Raw genomic sequence first — 17281 nt, forward strand, 5'->3', positions numbered from 1 at the left:
AAATTACAGTCAGGGTTTAAACTGGCATTATTTACCATCATTCAGTTATAAACTCTTTAGTTGCATTAGTATCCAAAAACTCATCTATGCTTTTCTCTTCCTTCCTGCCATACTTTCCTTCTAAAATTTTTCCTCTTCCTCTGGTCCATACCTTCCACATAAACACTCTTCCATCCTCAAATGTCCCGTTTCATGTCTTAGCACAGCCCCCATTCTTTCCACAATAGCATTCCCTCCTCTGCAGCTTCCTGGGATGGTGGATGCTCTTGCCCCATGTCCCATGCTCCACCAACCACAGGCTGTGGAAGCAGGGCTGGATCTCCTGGTGCAGTGATACTTCTATGATAGAAGCCTCAACAGTAAAGTAAAAGAGTCTGCTCACTTATGGGAAATGTCCCTTAGCTATACTACTCATTTCTCTTCATTATCACTCATCACCATCTTTTTGCCTCTGATTAATCTCACAGCCTTACTTCAGAGAGTGGCACAGTCTTTTCCTGTCTCTTGTCCTTTCAACAGCTTGAAAGAAACTATAGTGACCTCTATTCTTAGACAAACCATGCATTAAGCTTCATACTTCCTTGCCCTGCTCAACTCTGAAGAGCTTCGCTTCCCTGATATTTCTGCGACCCGCAAACTAAAGCTGCCCACATGATTTTCTCATTATATGGAATCATTCCACATCAAACATCTTGATCTCAAATATCACAGTCTCTCAGCACAGCTTGTATCCTTCTGCATTGCTCATATTTTCACTATATTGATCTCCTGAAAGTTTTGATTGGCTTTCTCTGTCTGAACCTCTCCCTCCACTTGCTCTCTACTTCTCAGACAGCTTGATCACCTGCAGTTTGCTCACAAATACCCTCAACTGCTTCTGCAAAACTGTTCTCCCACCCTTGCTGTAGTAACACAGCCACAATTCTCACAGTCCCTCAAACTGTTTTCTCTCTTCCTTCCCAGAACCTCTGGGCACTGCTAGAGTAAATTAACAATCTTACTCATAGTTTCCATGATTCATTAATAATTAATTCATGTCCTCGACTTTCGTTAGGCCCCAGAACTGCGTGACAATCTTTTTTAAAATTTTCCTTTGCCAACTCTTTTTTCCTTTCTCTTGGTGACTTTCCATAATTGGTGCCCTTACTTCAGTCTTCCCTATCTGATCCCCGCTACCACTTGCCTTGGCAAATAGACAAAACTTAGGGCACCTGAAATCATCTCATGCTTGCCTTCTTCCAGTCCATCCCATACTCTAACTATAAACTTTACCCACATCTTCCTTTATTCTTTCACTCTTATTATTATCTGTATGATATTGAAGGTCACATCTGGGACTCCTGCTTTGACCCATCCCCAAAGCTTTAGACTCACATCCAATAGCCTGCTGGAATTATCCACTAAAGTGAGCCACAAGAAACTAAAATTCTTCAATAGGTACTAAGAGAACTGATAGAATAACATCGTAGTTCTTAATCATGATCTCTTTCCCATGGTGTTTTGTCCCACATTATCCCTACCCCTCCAATGCAGACAGGACTTTTAACTTGCTTTGAAACAGTAGAATATAGCAAAGGTGACGAGGTGTCAGTGTTATGATTACATTCTAGTATATAAGATCCATCTTAGTAGATTGGAATGAGAGAAATGCCCTTGTTGACTTTAAAGAAGTGAGTTGCTGGCAGGGCATGGTGATTCACAACTGTAATCCCAGCACTTTGGGAGGCTGAAGCAGGAGGATCACTTGAGCCCAGGTTATAGTGAACTATGATCATGCCACTGCACTACAGCCTGGACAATAGAGCAAGACCCCGACTCCATTTTAAAGAAGAAGAAAGAAGAAAGAAGGAAGATGAAGAAGGAGAAGGAGGAGGAGGAGGAGGAGAATAAGAAGAAGAGGAAAAAGAACAGGAGGAAGAATTAGTAAGCTGCCGCGATGTGACAGACATGTGGCAGGGACTCTGGGTTGCACCTAGGAGATGAGAGTAGCTCCTGGCTGAAAGTCAGTCAGAAAATAGGGACCTCAGCCCTATAGCTGCAGAAAATTAGTTCTGCCAACAACCCAAATGAGCTTGGAAGCAGATTCTTTCCTAGTCCAGCCTCCAGATGAGAATGTAACCCAGCCAACACCTTGATTTGCAGCCTTGTGAGACTGAGCAGAGGACTCAGCTAAACCGTGCACAGACTTCTGACACATAAACACTGAGGTACTTAATGTGTGCGATTTAAAATGCAGAGTTGGCCGGGCATGGTGGCTCATGCCTGTAATCCCAGCACTTTGGGAGGCCGAGGCGGGCGGATCATGAGGTCAGGAGATTGAGACCATCCTGGCTAACACAGTGAAACCCCGTCTCTACTAAAAATACAAAAAACTAGCTGGGTGTGGTGGCGGGTACCTGTAGTCCCAGCTACTCAGGAGGCTGAAGCAGGAGAATGGCGTGAACCCGGGAGGCAGAGCTTGCAGTGAGCCGAGATCGGGCCACTACACTCCAGCCTGGGCGACAGAGCAAGACTCCATCTCAAAAACAAAAAAAAATGCAGAGTTTAATATACTCCTATCTCTCCAGATACTGATTTATAAAATATGGACTCACATGAGCTACAGTAAATTCATAGATGCTCATCTGATCTGTGTTTATGTGGTGGGTACCATCTTAGTACCTGCAAACCAAAGCCCCTGCCTACCTACCCATTCTACTTAGAATCTAAACCTAAGAAAGTTAAGGCCAAGAAAAAGTAAGAGCTTCTTCTTTTTTATGCCAAAAGTTCATATTCTAACTTCCTGTATGATGCAAATAACTTTTGTATGGATAAATGACATCATAGACGTCTATACATTCTTCAGAGTATACCCTACTCTCTACCCACTTTAGTGTAGCTTTGAGACCTGGTATCAAGAAGGCATTCATATGAGATATAGCCAAAGAAGACCAAAATCCTTTCGTGGGATCCCGTAAAGCATGAAGAGGCGGAGAGAGGTGATAATGCCATCCAAGGAAGGTCATTTGGAGTACAGTCGGATTTCTACGGGAATCAGACAAGAAGTTGGTTATCCAAGCAATGGGCATGAGGGGATTTGGATTTGAAAGTAAATGTCAAACTAACAGACCAATGTGTAAACACATTTTATGAACAAAGATTTAGGTCAAGTCTACCTAATTCTCTCAGCAGTATTTACTGTGGAGATGAGGCTATCATACACTCAGAAGACTAGTTCCCTGATGTAAAGAGTCAATGAATCTTCCCGAGGTTTACTACACAGGATAAAATTGGGGCATGGAGAAATAAAGAACAATCATCAATTCAGGCAACAAGAAAAGTAATCCTGTATAACTCTACTATTATCTTTCTATATAGATAAGCTATAAGCATTTAATTCAAATTATTCATTAAAAAATAAGTTTAGGATAACTAGTTCGAATTTACACAGGATAAAATCTTTTGATGCAAATCTGAATCTTATCTGTATTAAAATGGAATATGCTGATTCTTATATTTTGAGACATAATACATTACAATATATTCAAATTTAATAATTTATGACAAATTTTAGCATCTAGGTAAGGTCAGAGATGAACACATGAAATCTTCGGTAACTATCCATCTAGATTTATCTTATTAGAGTCAAAAAGAGTTCTGAAATTTTGACATTAAATGAATCCCAAATTAACTGTATATATATTCTTCATTTACCTGATTTTTCACTTTCTGCCCATAGAGCTGCAGATCCAGACAAAGTTCTTTGAAGTTGTCCACGGTTCCCTTGTTTAGACTGAAGATGGTCAATGAGAAATGGGATTGGCTGGTCAGGTGTCTCAGTTATTAACTTGGTCATTAATTCCTGAAGGCAGAATAGAGAGCACAATTTAATTAATGATGACAGCGACAGTAATAGCAAGCACTTACTTAGCATTTAATATTGTTAGGCACTGGTCTAACTGCTTTATATACAGCAACTAACTTCATGCTTATAATAATCTTTTCAGACAGCTACAAGTTACTGCCCTCATTCTGAGGGAACAATAGCAGAGAAGTAAATTGTTTATGTTACACAGCTAATGTGTGGCAAAATCAAGATATATTTAGTTTTTATTTTGTATTATACTTAGCCAACAACATACTAAAAGTTTAATCTAAATTCCTTTAAAATTACAGCTTAAGAATTTTAAACTTCAGTTTGCTATTTTGAGAGATATCATTATAAACTAAACTTTTGCTAAACTTCACCATCTACCTTATATCAATGTCATTTTTTTCTTCTTAATGGTATAAAAATAACAAAAATTAAGAAAATTTTCTTGGAATTAAAGAAACAAGTAATAAGTCACAGACTTACAGAAACCAAAAAGTGTCTTAAAGTAGTCTCCAAGAAATACAGAATTTTCTTTTTGTAAAAATGCCTGTTACGTGTCCTTCCTTTTTCCTTCCTTCTGCTCTTTTTTGAGTTAAGCAATGGTGAGTTCTCTACCTGCAAAGCAGGCTGTTCCATTTTGGGCAGTTCTAATGATACTTTAAATTGGGCTGAAATCTGCCCAAGGGTAATATCTACATATTTTTTTTCCAGTCAGGAACAGCAAAGAGCAATCTCCAATTTGTAGTCCATTAGAATCCCTAGGTTTTTCGAATATGAACAGCTGTCAAGCCACGTGGACATCATTTTGTGCTGTGTAATTGGGTTTGTGAACTTGTGTGCACCATTTATATTCATATCAGTCACATTTCATCTTACTGGTTTTAGCCTAGAATTCTGGTCTGTTCATTGCTGTTTTAAGCTAGGATTCTGTGAAAGGCAGTGTTCTAGTGCTCAAAAAATCAGATATTAAGAGAGCTAACAAAAGTGTTACTGGAAATTCCCCATTGCGTCTTTTTTTGTTGGTGGCGGTCTGTTTCCTTTGTCTTGAATGATGTTCTCTCACGGTCAGATGGCTGGTTTGTCATCCTTCGGTCTCCAATGATACCTCTACAAGAGGTTACCCTAACCAATCTTCAGAAGTCTTTATTATTTTATCAGTTTATCTTCTTCACAGCATTTAGCACTCTCTAGAATCATTTTGTTTAATATTTGCTCACCTGTTTCTTATCTCTCTCCTCCCCCACCCCTACCGTAGCACTTGGAAAAAGACTTGCTTAGTTTGATATCAATTTTCTCTGTAGGGCCTAGAACTCTGCCTAGCTCATAGCTGGTGCTGAATCAATACCTATTGAATGTATGAATCAATGAATCAATCAACCAATCAATGTTTGCTTTATTGACTACAGGCAGATATTAGTAACTAGAATCCCTTATTGTACCAATAAACAACAATTAAACCTTTTATAGCCCAGCAAAATATAGTGTTCAGACATGCTATATAAGAAACTGCTGTCCAGATTATCTAAGGGATATTTATTTACATGTTTACGTCTAGGAAAACATGGCTTTATCTGGGCAGAGGCTAAATGGATTTTGCAGATAACAAGATCCCAAGTGGATCATAGAGTCATGGATTAAATATTTCTGCATATTTAAAAAATGCGTAGATTGAACACAGAGTTAGAAGTAAAAAGAGCAAAGGATTTTTACCATAAATACATTATGATGCAAGATATTTATTAGACAAGTGTAATGCTTTTTATATTCTGAAAAATAAGTAAGCAATCAGTTGTCACAAGTATTATTCATTTCTGCTATTTAATATTTGAATTATAAACTAAAAAGGCCATTCTGCTACTGTTGTGAAGTTAATTGTAAAATAATGTAGAGTTCAATTAAATCCTAATTATACATCTGTGGAATGCAATCTAAAACATTTTGGATTTTACCTCTATTATGTATTATGTTTTATTTGAACTAATTTTACATTATAAAGAGTTGCAGAAAACAGAAACAAAAATAAATAGAAGGTACAACTGGATTGCTCTTGTCACAGAATGTCTGGATACTCAGATAAAGCAAAATTAAGTCAGGTAATGGAACTTTAAAGCCATTTCTATCCTGACACCTCTGAAAATCTCATGGTTTTGTTTTGTTTTTGAATTTACCTTTCAAAGTAGATGGAAAGTTTCCAGATTTCTTTTTTTAATAAACTGAAGCGTTCCTACATTTTTCTTTAGAAGAGGGATTATACAGTCATAATAAACCAAGTAATTACTATTAAGTTTTAAAAATAGTATTAGTCTATTAACTATTTTCGATACATTTGTATTGTATTAATGAATATATGAGATTAAAGACACAGGACAAGTTCAGTCATGAGCGAAATGATCATAGTTGATGTTTGCAGTAGGGTACGTTGGGTATCTTGGTTGGACAAGAGTCTAGTTTTAAATGATTGTATTTGCAGGAGTAATTACCCCGCTTCTCACTTAATCCATGTATCTGCTGGACTTGAATGATTCTGAGGACTTGAACTTGACAGAAACCCCTTTCCCAGACATGAAAATTTAAATCCTTAGATTTGCCAATCACGGCAATAAAAAGATCGATTTCTTTCCACCACTAGAAATTAGAGCCACAGAGGTAGACCTGAGGGACCGATAGATTTGGAAAGGTGAGAATCAAGTTGCACAGCTAGTATGTTAATTTGGAGTAGAAATCAATTGCAGAAAGTTTTATAGGAATCATTCACTGTAGGAAAAAAGTATTCTAGAGCATCAAGCCAGTTTCAGGTACATAAGCTGAACACCAGTAGGAAATGGCACTTCCAGGGAGAGAGAAGAGCCTCAACTTCGATTCTTACCATCAGTGCAAGAGTTGTGACATGAGATTCCTTGGGAGAATAGGAATTTTTCAGGCTGTGGGTGTATATAAATTAATAGAACAATGAAGTGGTAAGAGCACTCCTGCCCTGAAACAAAATGTTTGTGGACATTTTAGACTAAGTACTCAGGGATTGATAAAATGTAGGTGTTAATTTTAATATGATACTCTGTGCACTCACAGGCTAGTTAAACTGGGACATACAAGTTGCAAACAAAATATATTAGCAGCTGTCACCAGGAGATTTAGTTCATACTTATATCAATAAAATTAATATAAACCACCATGCAGTTGAAGATACAGGAAACCAGTGATTAGACACTCAGGCTTTGAAATCTGATGGCCACTATTTTTCTTTTCTTTTTTTGGGGAGGGAGTCTCACTCTGTCACCCAGGCTATGGACAGAGTGCAGTGGCACAGTCTCAGCTCACTGCAACTTCTGCCTCCTGGGTTCAAGCAATTCTTCCACCTCAGCCTCCCAAGTACCTGGGACTACAGGTCTGCGCCACCACACACGACTAATTTTTGTATTTTTTGGTAGAGACAGGGTTTTTCCATGTTGGCCAGGCTGGTCTCAAACTTCTGACCTCAAGTTATCCACCTGCCTTGGCCTACCAAAGTGCTGTGATTATAGGCGTGAGCCACCATGCCCAGCCTAATGGCCACTATTTGAATCCTTCATCTCCTACTTTAACATTCATATTCCATCTATTAGATGTGAAAACCAATAGTAGCTAAATCATACAGTTGCCATGGAGATTAAATAAGATAACGACTGCAAAGCACTCATTAAGTGCTTGGCTATATGTAGCCTACTGTGATGGACTAACACCTCTTTCTAAGGCTGGGAATGAATTCTCAGAATCTCCATATGATCTGAGTTGAGTTTCCCAGTGAAAGAAATGTGTAGGAGATTCAGAAAGCAGAGTGAAGCACACAAAAAATTAATCTTTGGAGTTGAATGCAGGCAGATGTGAGAACAGATGAGAGATTCACAGCAGCTTCCTAGCAAGCTTGTGGAAACCTCCACTGCTGACTGAGAGTTCCACAAAGACACTGAAGAATTGCCGCAGCTTCCAGGCAAGCATCTGAGAGCCACATGCTTCCCTGCTGCAGGCTGGTATATTCAGGGTCAGCTCCTCTGACCATTGGTGATACCCCCTCAAACTTCAGCAGCATTTCCATATCTTCCGTGGCCCAACCTTCTAACTATCATAAACGCATTTTTAATAAACCCTATTTAGCACAGGTACATAGAATGGTTTCCGTTTTCCTGACTTAACCCTTAGTGATATACTCCCAAAAAGTCTTAGCCAATATTTTTATTTTCACTATTGTTTTTCTACATTTATATATCATATATTTTATATATTTATATTATATATTTATATTTCTTATTACTACTATTATTACAATATTTATCAATATACACTTGTAATATTATATATGAATAATGCATATTTTATTGGATTTATATTTTCTGATAATAAAATGAATCAATGTTCTCTCTTTTTTTTTTTTTTTTTGAGATGGAGTCTCGCCCTGTTGCCCAGGCTGGAGTGCAATGGCGCTATCTCAGCTCACTGCAAACCTCCACCTCCTGGGTTCAAGCGATTGTCTTGCCTCAGCCTCCTGAGTAGCTGGGATTACAGGCACGTGCCACCATGCCCAGCTAATTTTTTTTTTGTATTTTTAGTAGAGATGGGGTTTCACCATGTTGGTCAGGCTGGTCTTGAACTCCTGACCTTGTGATCCGCCCACCTCGGCCTCCCAGAGTGCTGGGATTACAGGCATGCGCCACTGCGCCCGGCCTCAATGTTCCCTTAATATTGTTTTTTATCAACTAGAATCTTTAACTTCATGAGTATAAAACATAGTGAGACAACTCCCTGCACTAATACCTGTTTCCTTTATTGTTAATTATAATTTTGTTGCTGGAACAAATACTTTTATTTTAAAATTATAAATGCATACAATTACAGCACTATTTACAATAGCAAAGACTGGGAACCAATGCAAATGCCCATCAGTGACAGACTGGATAAAGAAAATGTGGCACATAACATGGAATACTATACAGCCATAAAAAAGTATGAGTTCATGTCCTTTGCAGTGACATGGATGAAGCTGGAAGCCATAATTGTCAGCAAACTAACACGGGAACAGAAAACCAAATACCACATGTTCTCACTCATAAGTGGGAGTTGAACAACGAGAACACATGGACACAGGGACGGGAACACCACACACTGGGACCTCACATCACACACCTGTGGGTAAGGGGAGGGAGAGCATTAGGACAAATACCTAATGTATGTGGGACTTAAAACCTACACGATGGGTTGATAGGTACAGCAAATCACCATAGCACATGTATACCTATGTAACAAACCTGCATGTTCTGCATATGTACCCCAGAACTTAAAGTAAAAGAAAAAAAAGGAAAGAAATGCATACAAAGACAAAATTCCTTTTTACAAATTTTGAAAAGCAACTTAGAGAACATAAATCATTATGTAATTATTGAGTGAAAATGTATATTATGCAACATGTAAGGGCTACTGGAATTTAAGGGTCTAATAACCAGTAACAGATAACCTTATACTACTATTTAGAAAATTCACATGATTGAGCTGGAGAATGAATACTAACTAGTAACGATGATCGTCTCAAAATGCATTTTAATGTTAATTTTCATTAGATAAAAGCAAAGCCATAAGTAAGTTGGTAACTCATCACAGACTCACTTATTAGTAAAACTGGAATGAGTCGTTAAGCAGCAGTAGAAATTATTAGTAAAAGATCCATTTCATTTGAAAGAACCTGTAAGATCCCTCAATTATAAAACAAAAGAGCACTCGGGCGCACAGAAACTTCGATTTGTACATAATATTCCTGGTTTTTACCCATTCGTGTACTAGCCTCTAAGGTTTCAATGACTTCAGGTTAAAAACCCTGGCTCTGGGTACCACAGCACGCAGCCAGCATGGCACTCTGCCTAAAAGTTTGTGACTTGGGACTAACTTACTTTTTGCTTCATTTCCCTAACAGGAAAGTAATGCTTGTATCCCTTTTAACCTCAGGAGAAAGTTATTAGGAAACGAAGTTAAAACCATTTCCAAAATCCCAGGAATTTTTTACTACATGGCCTTTTTTGTTAAATCAATACATATGCAGGGCATTGTACTCTATTAATGATGGAGGTAATACCAATCAGATATATTTTTTATTCAGCACCCAAAAATTATCTCAGATGTTAATAGCATATGGCATGTTATCAGCTGTAGAATGTTATTTAGTTCACAACTAGCATTAAAATCTCATGACTGAATTTATTTACTCTAAATCTGCCTCTGTTTCAATTTTCTGTTTTTAATTAGGTCTCTATTAAAAATTTGCATTTGAGATCACGGCCTTCCAAACATTCACCCCTACCACCACTACCTAACAGTATTTCATAAATAGGCAGGTAATGAGCATGGAATTGACAATGAATACATGAGAAAATATCCACTTGATATTTGGTTGCCTCCAAAAATGTATTTTATTCTCAAACCGCCCCCATTTAAAATTGATGTCACCATTCCCAGTGGATGAAATTCTACTTGGTTTCCACCCGCACTCATAGCCCATGCATGCCTTTTCTCTCATTCTATTTTTTTTGAATGGCAATAGAATGGTAAGGATGTTTTTTCTGCCTCATTACACCCCTAAGCTCTGTTACAAGTTTTGGCTTTGGTAAGAAACAGGTTCTAATGCAGTGTCTAGGTTTCCATGCACAGTGAGAACAGGACAGACATCTCTCTGATCTCTTTCTGCGAGATTCTTCCCTGACATTCAGAGATCTCAGACTGTCCCCTAGTGGTTCAACCTTCCTCCACATCAGATCCAAGTCGACACCTGCCCCAAATCTACTTAGCTTATTCCCAGTCAAAACTGTGATTTCGATGGAAGGCAGGAAAGCAATATGAATAGTAATGATTTAAAATATCAGTCTTTTATTGAGCACTATTGGAGGCCGAGATAGGCAGATCACTTGAGTTCAGGAGTTCAACACCAGCCTGACCAACATGGTGAAACCCTGTCTACTAAAAATACAAAATTAGCTGGCCATGGTGGTGTGCATCTGTAACCCCAGCTACGTGGGAAGCTGAGGCAGGAAGATCACTTGAACCCAGGAGGCAAAGGTTGCAGTGAGCCGACATTGTGCCTCTGCACTCCAGCCCAGGCAACAGAGAGATACTCTGTTTCAAAAAATAAATAAAATAAAATATCATTTATTGAGTCTGATAGGCACAAGTATCAGGTATTTTACATAGATTTAATAATTCATTATACATTTAAGAATTGCATATAAGATGCATAATCCAGACAACATATACGCACTTTTACAACAGTGCTTGTTAAAAGCTGTTTCTTAACTCCTTGCTTATTCCAGATCACATCTGACCCTCACCAACAACCCACCAATGCACACAGTCATAGCCACACATCCACAACTCTATAGGCCTCAGGAGTAAGATCTTTGCATCCCTGATTTGAAAGGCTGTTGGCTTTCTTAAACATGATTTAATGTAAAATTAGGTTTATCATATCCATTTGTCATAAATTTTAAAAGCATAATTAGCCTTGTTGTATACTATGGAATAAAATCCAGAGATAAAGGTAGGAAAAATAAAAGAATAAATTGCTTGAATAATGAAGATTAGGAATGATAAAAATACCACAACTAAAAACTAAACATTCTAAATTGTAAAGCTGAATCATAGACACTGAATTCTCTCCACTTTTAGTAATATAGGCAAGTAATAAATCTAACCAGCAGAACTATCCAATTATGACAAATGATGCAATATTTTGTCTGATGCCTACTAATACAGAGATGTCTTCTCAGGTTAATAATGGAACATTTAGTATTCAGTTTTAAACAGTCTTCATATAAAAGCACAAGCTTGTAGTTAAATTTCCAGGCAAACACCAAGGTTTCCAGTGAGAAATTAGCATATCCTATGGAAATATTTTCAGTTAATGATTACACTCCTCAACATAATAGTCTATCGAAGCAACTGATTTAGTGTTAGGGAGGACTTCACACAGTCTTACTTGAAAATACCTCTGTAGGAGTACAATATAGGTGACACTTAGTGGAAAGAGCAAAGCAGTTCAAAAAACTCAAATATATTAAATAAATGTGTGATGCAAGTAGCAGATGTATGTAGAAGTTCCCATAAAAAAGAAAACGTCTCTCAGTTCAATAACAATTACTTTATTTTAGCCTTCTATCATTTATAAAGAATGTGTACCTAAAATGAGGTGCTCAGAATGACAGAATAATGAGAAACTGGTGATGGATACACTGTACCATCATAGCTGAAAACTAGTACATATACAGACCTTACTTTATTTATTTATTTATCTTTTTAAAATTTTATTATTATTATGCTTTATGTTTTAGGGTACATGTGCACAATGTGCAGGTTTGTTACATATGTATACATGTGCCATGTTGGTGTGCTGCACCCATTAACTCATCATTTAGCATTAGGTATATCTCCTAATGCTATCCCTCTCCCCTCCCCCCACCCCGATGGATTAAAGACTTACATGTTAGACCTAAAACCATAAAAACCCTAGAAGAAAACCTAGGCAGTACCATTCAGGACACAGGCATGAGCAAGGACTTCATGTCTAAAACACCAAAAGCAATGGCAACAAAAGCAATGGCAACAAAAGCCAAAGTTGACAAATGGGATCTAATTAAACTAAAGAGCTTCTGCACAGCAAAAGAAACTACCATCAGAGTGAACAGGCAACCTACAAAATGGGAGAAAATTTTTGCAACCTACTCATCTGACAAAGGGCTAATATCCAGAATCTACAATGAACTCAAACAAATTTACAAGAAAAAAACAAACAACCCCATCAACAAGTGGGTGAAGGATATGAACAGACACTTCTCAAAAGAAGACATTTATGCAGCCAAAAAACACATGAAAAAATGCTCATCATCACTGGCCATCAGAGAAATGCAAATCAAAACCACAATGAGATACCATCTCACACCAGTTAGAATGGCCATCATTAAAAAGTCAGGAAACAACAGGTGCTGGAGAGGATGTGGAGAAATAGGAACACTTTTACACTGTTGGTGGGACTGTAAACTAGTTCAACCATTGGGGAAGTCAGTGTGGTGATTCCTCAGGGATCTAGAACTAGAAATACCATTTGACCCAGCCATCCCATTACTGGGTATATACCCAAAGGACTATAAATCATGCTGCTGTAAAGACACATGCACACGTATGTTTATTGCAGCACTATTCACAATAGCAAAGACTTGGAACCAACCCAAATGTCCAACAACGATAGACTGGATTAAGAAAATGTGGCACATATACACCATGGAATACTATGCAGTCACAAAAAATGATGAGTTCATGTCCTTTGTAGGGACATGGATGAAACTGGAAACCATCATTCTCAGCAAACTATAGCAAGGACAAAAAACCAAACACCACACGTTCTCACTCATAGGTGGGAATTGAACAATGAGAACACATGGACACAGGAAGGGGAACATTACAGAGACCTTACTTTAATTCCATGCACCTTAAAAGAGAATTTGGGATGATAGTGTGGTTTAATAAGAAGGTACAGATTTTGGTGTTTGACCTGGATTTATAGCCTGGCTCTATCCCCCACTGTCCACATGAGTTTAAGCTACTCACTTAGTTCTCTGAGCCTCCATTTTCTCATCCCTAAAGTCGGTAGGACAATATCTCCCTTATCAGTTTGTTGTAAGGAGTAGAAAAAACTGCATATAACATATCACGTGGGGTATATAACTAGATTTCATAGCAATGTGCCTTCCCATTTTGTTTCGTATAAGAAAAAAAATGTTTAGAGAGGGGTTGCCTGTTTGGTCTCTCTCAATGTTATATTTCTCAAGCAATGTGACAAGGAAACAACTTGTCACATTGTCTTGCAAGTCATCCCCCAAGAGAGGATTCATCTCCAGGCAATTGCATGATCAAATCTTTAGAGCTGCTAAGCTGGCAATAGTATGCCCCTTCCTCATTCACAAGGACCGTTTTAGTCTCCTCAAATTCATCACTCTCCAGTTATGGTAGTCATCTTTTTTGCTTTGCATCTAGCACCAAAAACCAATTCTCTGGTTTTCTGGATACCAATCACATGTCCAACAGTTCAATTCAATTCTGACAGTATGTATGCGTTGGCATCAAATCCTGCAAATTAAAGACTCAGTCTCACAAGATTCAGATGCCACTGAAAAGTCCTAGGCCACCCATACTTCTGACCAATTGGCTATAAATAAGCAGTCCCTACGATCTCCTTAGGTTTGATAATTTGCTAGAATAGCTCACAGTACTCCAGGTTTCACAGTACTTTCTATTACAGGTTTATTATAAAGGATACAAGTGAACAGCCAGATAAAGAGATACATAGAGTGAGGTCTGGAAGGATCCCAAGTGCAGGAGCTTCTGTCCCTGTGGGGTCCGGGTGTACCACCCTCCCAGCATGTGAAATGTGTTCCCCAACTAAGAAGCTCTCTGAATCCCACCATTTAGGTTTTATTTTTAATTTTTTAATTTTTTAATGGAGGTTTCATTACCCAGGCTTGATTGATTAAATCATTGGCCTTTGGTGATTGGCTCAATCTCCAGCCTCTCTCCCGTCTTAGGAGGTTTTGGGGTGGGACTGAAAGTTCCCAGCTTCTCATCAAGGTTTGGTCTGCTGGCAAGCAGCCCTCAACCTGAGGCTATCTAAAAGCCTGACAAGTCACCTCATTCGAACAAAAGAAGCTCCTCTCACCCTTATCACGAGGAAATTCCAAGGGTTTTAGGTTCAATGTGTCAGGAACTAGGGACAAAGACCAACTATGTTTCTATGATACCATACCACTAAGCACCACAGTTCACTTTTGCCTGTTGTCAATGTTAAAATAAACAGGCACATACAATATCTATTACCTAAGTCTTATTTGTTTTGCTCATTCTTATGTTTGTGAGATTTACTCATTACTCCATATTTGCCCATGATATATGCATATACTGCATATAGCTCTAGTCTGATTCATTTTCATTGCTGTTTAGTTTTCACTGTATGAATACACCACAGTTTATTCATCCACTCTAGTATTAAAGGTATTTGAGTATTTCCATTTCTTGGTAATTATGAATAGGGCTGCTATGATCAGTCTTGTATGCACATGTGCGCAAATTTCTGTTGGACTTATCCCTAGCAGAGGGATTCATGAGTAATAACATGTTTGTCTTCAACTTTATTAAATAATTTCAGATAGTTTTATAAACATGATTGTAAACAATTGTCTCCCACCTGCATTCCCATTTCTCTACATCTTCACCAACATGTTGTCATTTTAATTTTTTAACTATTCTGCTGGTGTAAAAGAATCCCTATGATTTTAATTTGCATGTCCATGATTACCAATGGAATTTAGCACCTTTTCATATATTCAATGGTCCTTCAGATACCCTCTGTTTTGAAAGCACCTGTCTAAATTTATTTGCCATTTTTCTACTTAATGCCTTTTTTTTTCATAATGGTCTGTTGAAGTTATTTGTGTATTTTCGATATAAGATCTGTATGGGGGGAGATTGCCTTTTCATTCACTTAATAGTTTCTTTTGGTAAACAAAAGTTCTTTATTTTAAAGAAGCCAAATTTAATTCTTCATTTTATGCTTTGTGCTTTCGTGTCCTATTTTTTTAAATCCTCTATCTCATGTTCATGCAAATATTATCCTACATTATTTTCTAAAGTTTCACTGTTTTTGCCTTGCACAGGTAGGTCTGCAAAGCATCTAAAGTCAACATTTATTATGGGGTGAGGTAGGTGTTATTTAATTTTTCTTCATGTGAATTTCCAATCATCCCACACTCATTCATTTAAAAACTTTAACTTTTAGCTATGAGGACTGCCTTTGTCATAAATCAAGTGGCCATATATTCACAGGCCTATTTTTAGACCTTATATACTGTTTCATTAATCTATTTGTCAGGCTTATGCCATCATTACAACATCTTCATGACCACAGCTATACAATGAATTCTGGTATCTTGAGGAAAAAAATTCATCCTAATCTTGTTTCTATCGTCTTCCTATTTATTCTGCCAAGATTATGTTCATTTTTCTCTTATCTTTTTTGACTGAAATTTATTCTATTTTCTCTCATTAGCCTTAAAGTCAGAGTTTCTAATATTCTTTTAATGGTTATCCAGAGATTATAGACTAACACTTCATTTACCTACATTAAGTGTTTATTACTACTTTACCACCGTCTCAGATTTTATAAGGATTTTAGAATACTTTGATTCCAGTTATCACACATGGCTTATATTTTTATTGTTGTGTCTTATAACTCTCTCTATATATATTTTAAACTCTGCAAAATATTTTTAATTTTTATCTTATACCATTAGCATGCATTTAGATGTGCCCACGTATTTGCCATTTTTACTGCTCTTATTTTTTCCTTGATCTCCAACCATCCATCTGGGATCATTTTCAGCAGCATAAGGAAAACCTTTTATTTTAGTGGTGACAAATTCTCTGTGTTTCAGTTCGCACAGAAATATCTTTATTTGCTTTTTAAGCTTGAAGATATTTTCATTGTATCTAATTATATATTGAGATTACATTCTCTCCATTTTCTTTTGTTTCCTTTTTTTGAGAAATCAGCTATATTTATTTAATGAACATCTGACTTTTTCTACGGAATACTATGATTTTTATTTTTTAAAATCTCATTTTTTAATAATAGAACATAATTATATAAATACATTTTATATATTACTTATAATATATAATAAGGATGAAATAATAATCTTTCTTATTTTGTTTGCATAAATAAACTTAGAAACTTTTAAAACATTTTAATTTTGAAATAACTATACAATCACAAGAAGTTGCAAAGAAATATACAAAGGGGTTCCATATACATTTCAGCCATCTTCTTTGAATGTTAATATCTTGAAAAATTATAATACGATATGAAAATTAAGAAATTGACATTGGTACAATCTGTAGAGCTTATTCAGATTTCCCAGTTTATATGCCTTTGTGTGTGTGTGTGTGTGTGTGTGTGTGTGTGTGTGTAGTTCCATGCAATTTTATTGTAGTGTGACTACATGTAACCACTGCCACAATCGAAATGATTAATTGTACTATCATCCAAAGACTCTCTCATGCTATCACTCTGTAGTCACATCCACCCATTCTTCCCTCTATATCTAACCCCTGGCAACTGCTACTGTATTCTCTATCTCTATAGCTATATAACATATAGTTATGTCATATCTTATATATTGAAGTATATATCATTTTGCTATTTGCTTTTAATATTAAGAATAATTTCCTTGAGGTTTGTCCACACTGTTATGCATCTAAATGGTTTATTCCTTTTTATTGCTGAGTATTATTCATGATATAGGTGTACAATAGTGTGTTTAACCATTCATTAATAACTCTTAAAAGGCCTTTGGTTAGTTTATTTGTTTT

The 17281-nt window shown here is 37.0% G+C and overlaps 1 protein-coding gene across 1 annotated transcript in view; it reads right to left on the minus strand.

The window, feature by feature from the left end:
- CUNH8orf34 (chromosome unknown C8orf34 homolog) overlaps positions 1-17281 on the minus strand; it is a 486993-nt gene that overhangs the window by 371008 nt on the left and 98704 nt on the right. The window contains 1 exon segment of the mRNA XM_032759605.2: positions 3694-3841. Coding sequence (XP_032615496.2) covers positions 3694-3841 — 148 coding nt within the window.

The sequence above is a fragment of the Hylobates moloch genome, unplaced genomic scaffold (genome assembly GCF_009828535.3).
Source record: "Hylobates moloch isolate HMO894 unplaced genomic scaffold, HMol_V3 SCAFFOLD_9, whole genome shotgun sequence".
Classification (NCBI taxonomy): Eukaryota; Metazoa; Chordata; class Mammalia; order Primates; family Hylobatidae; genus Hylobates; species Hylobates moloch.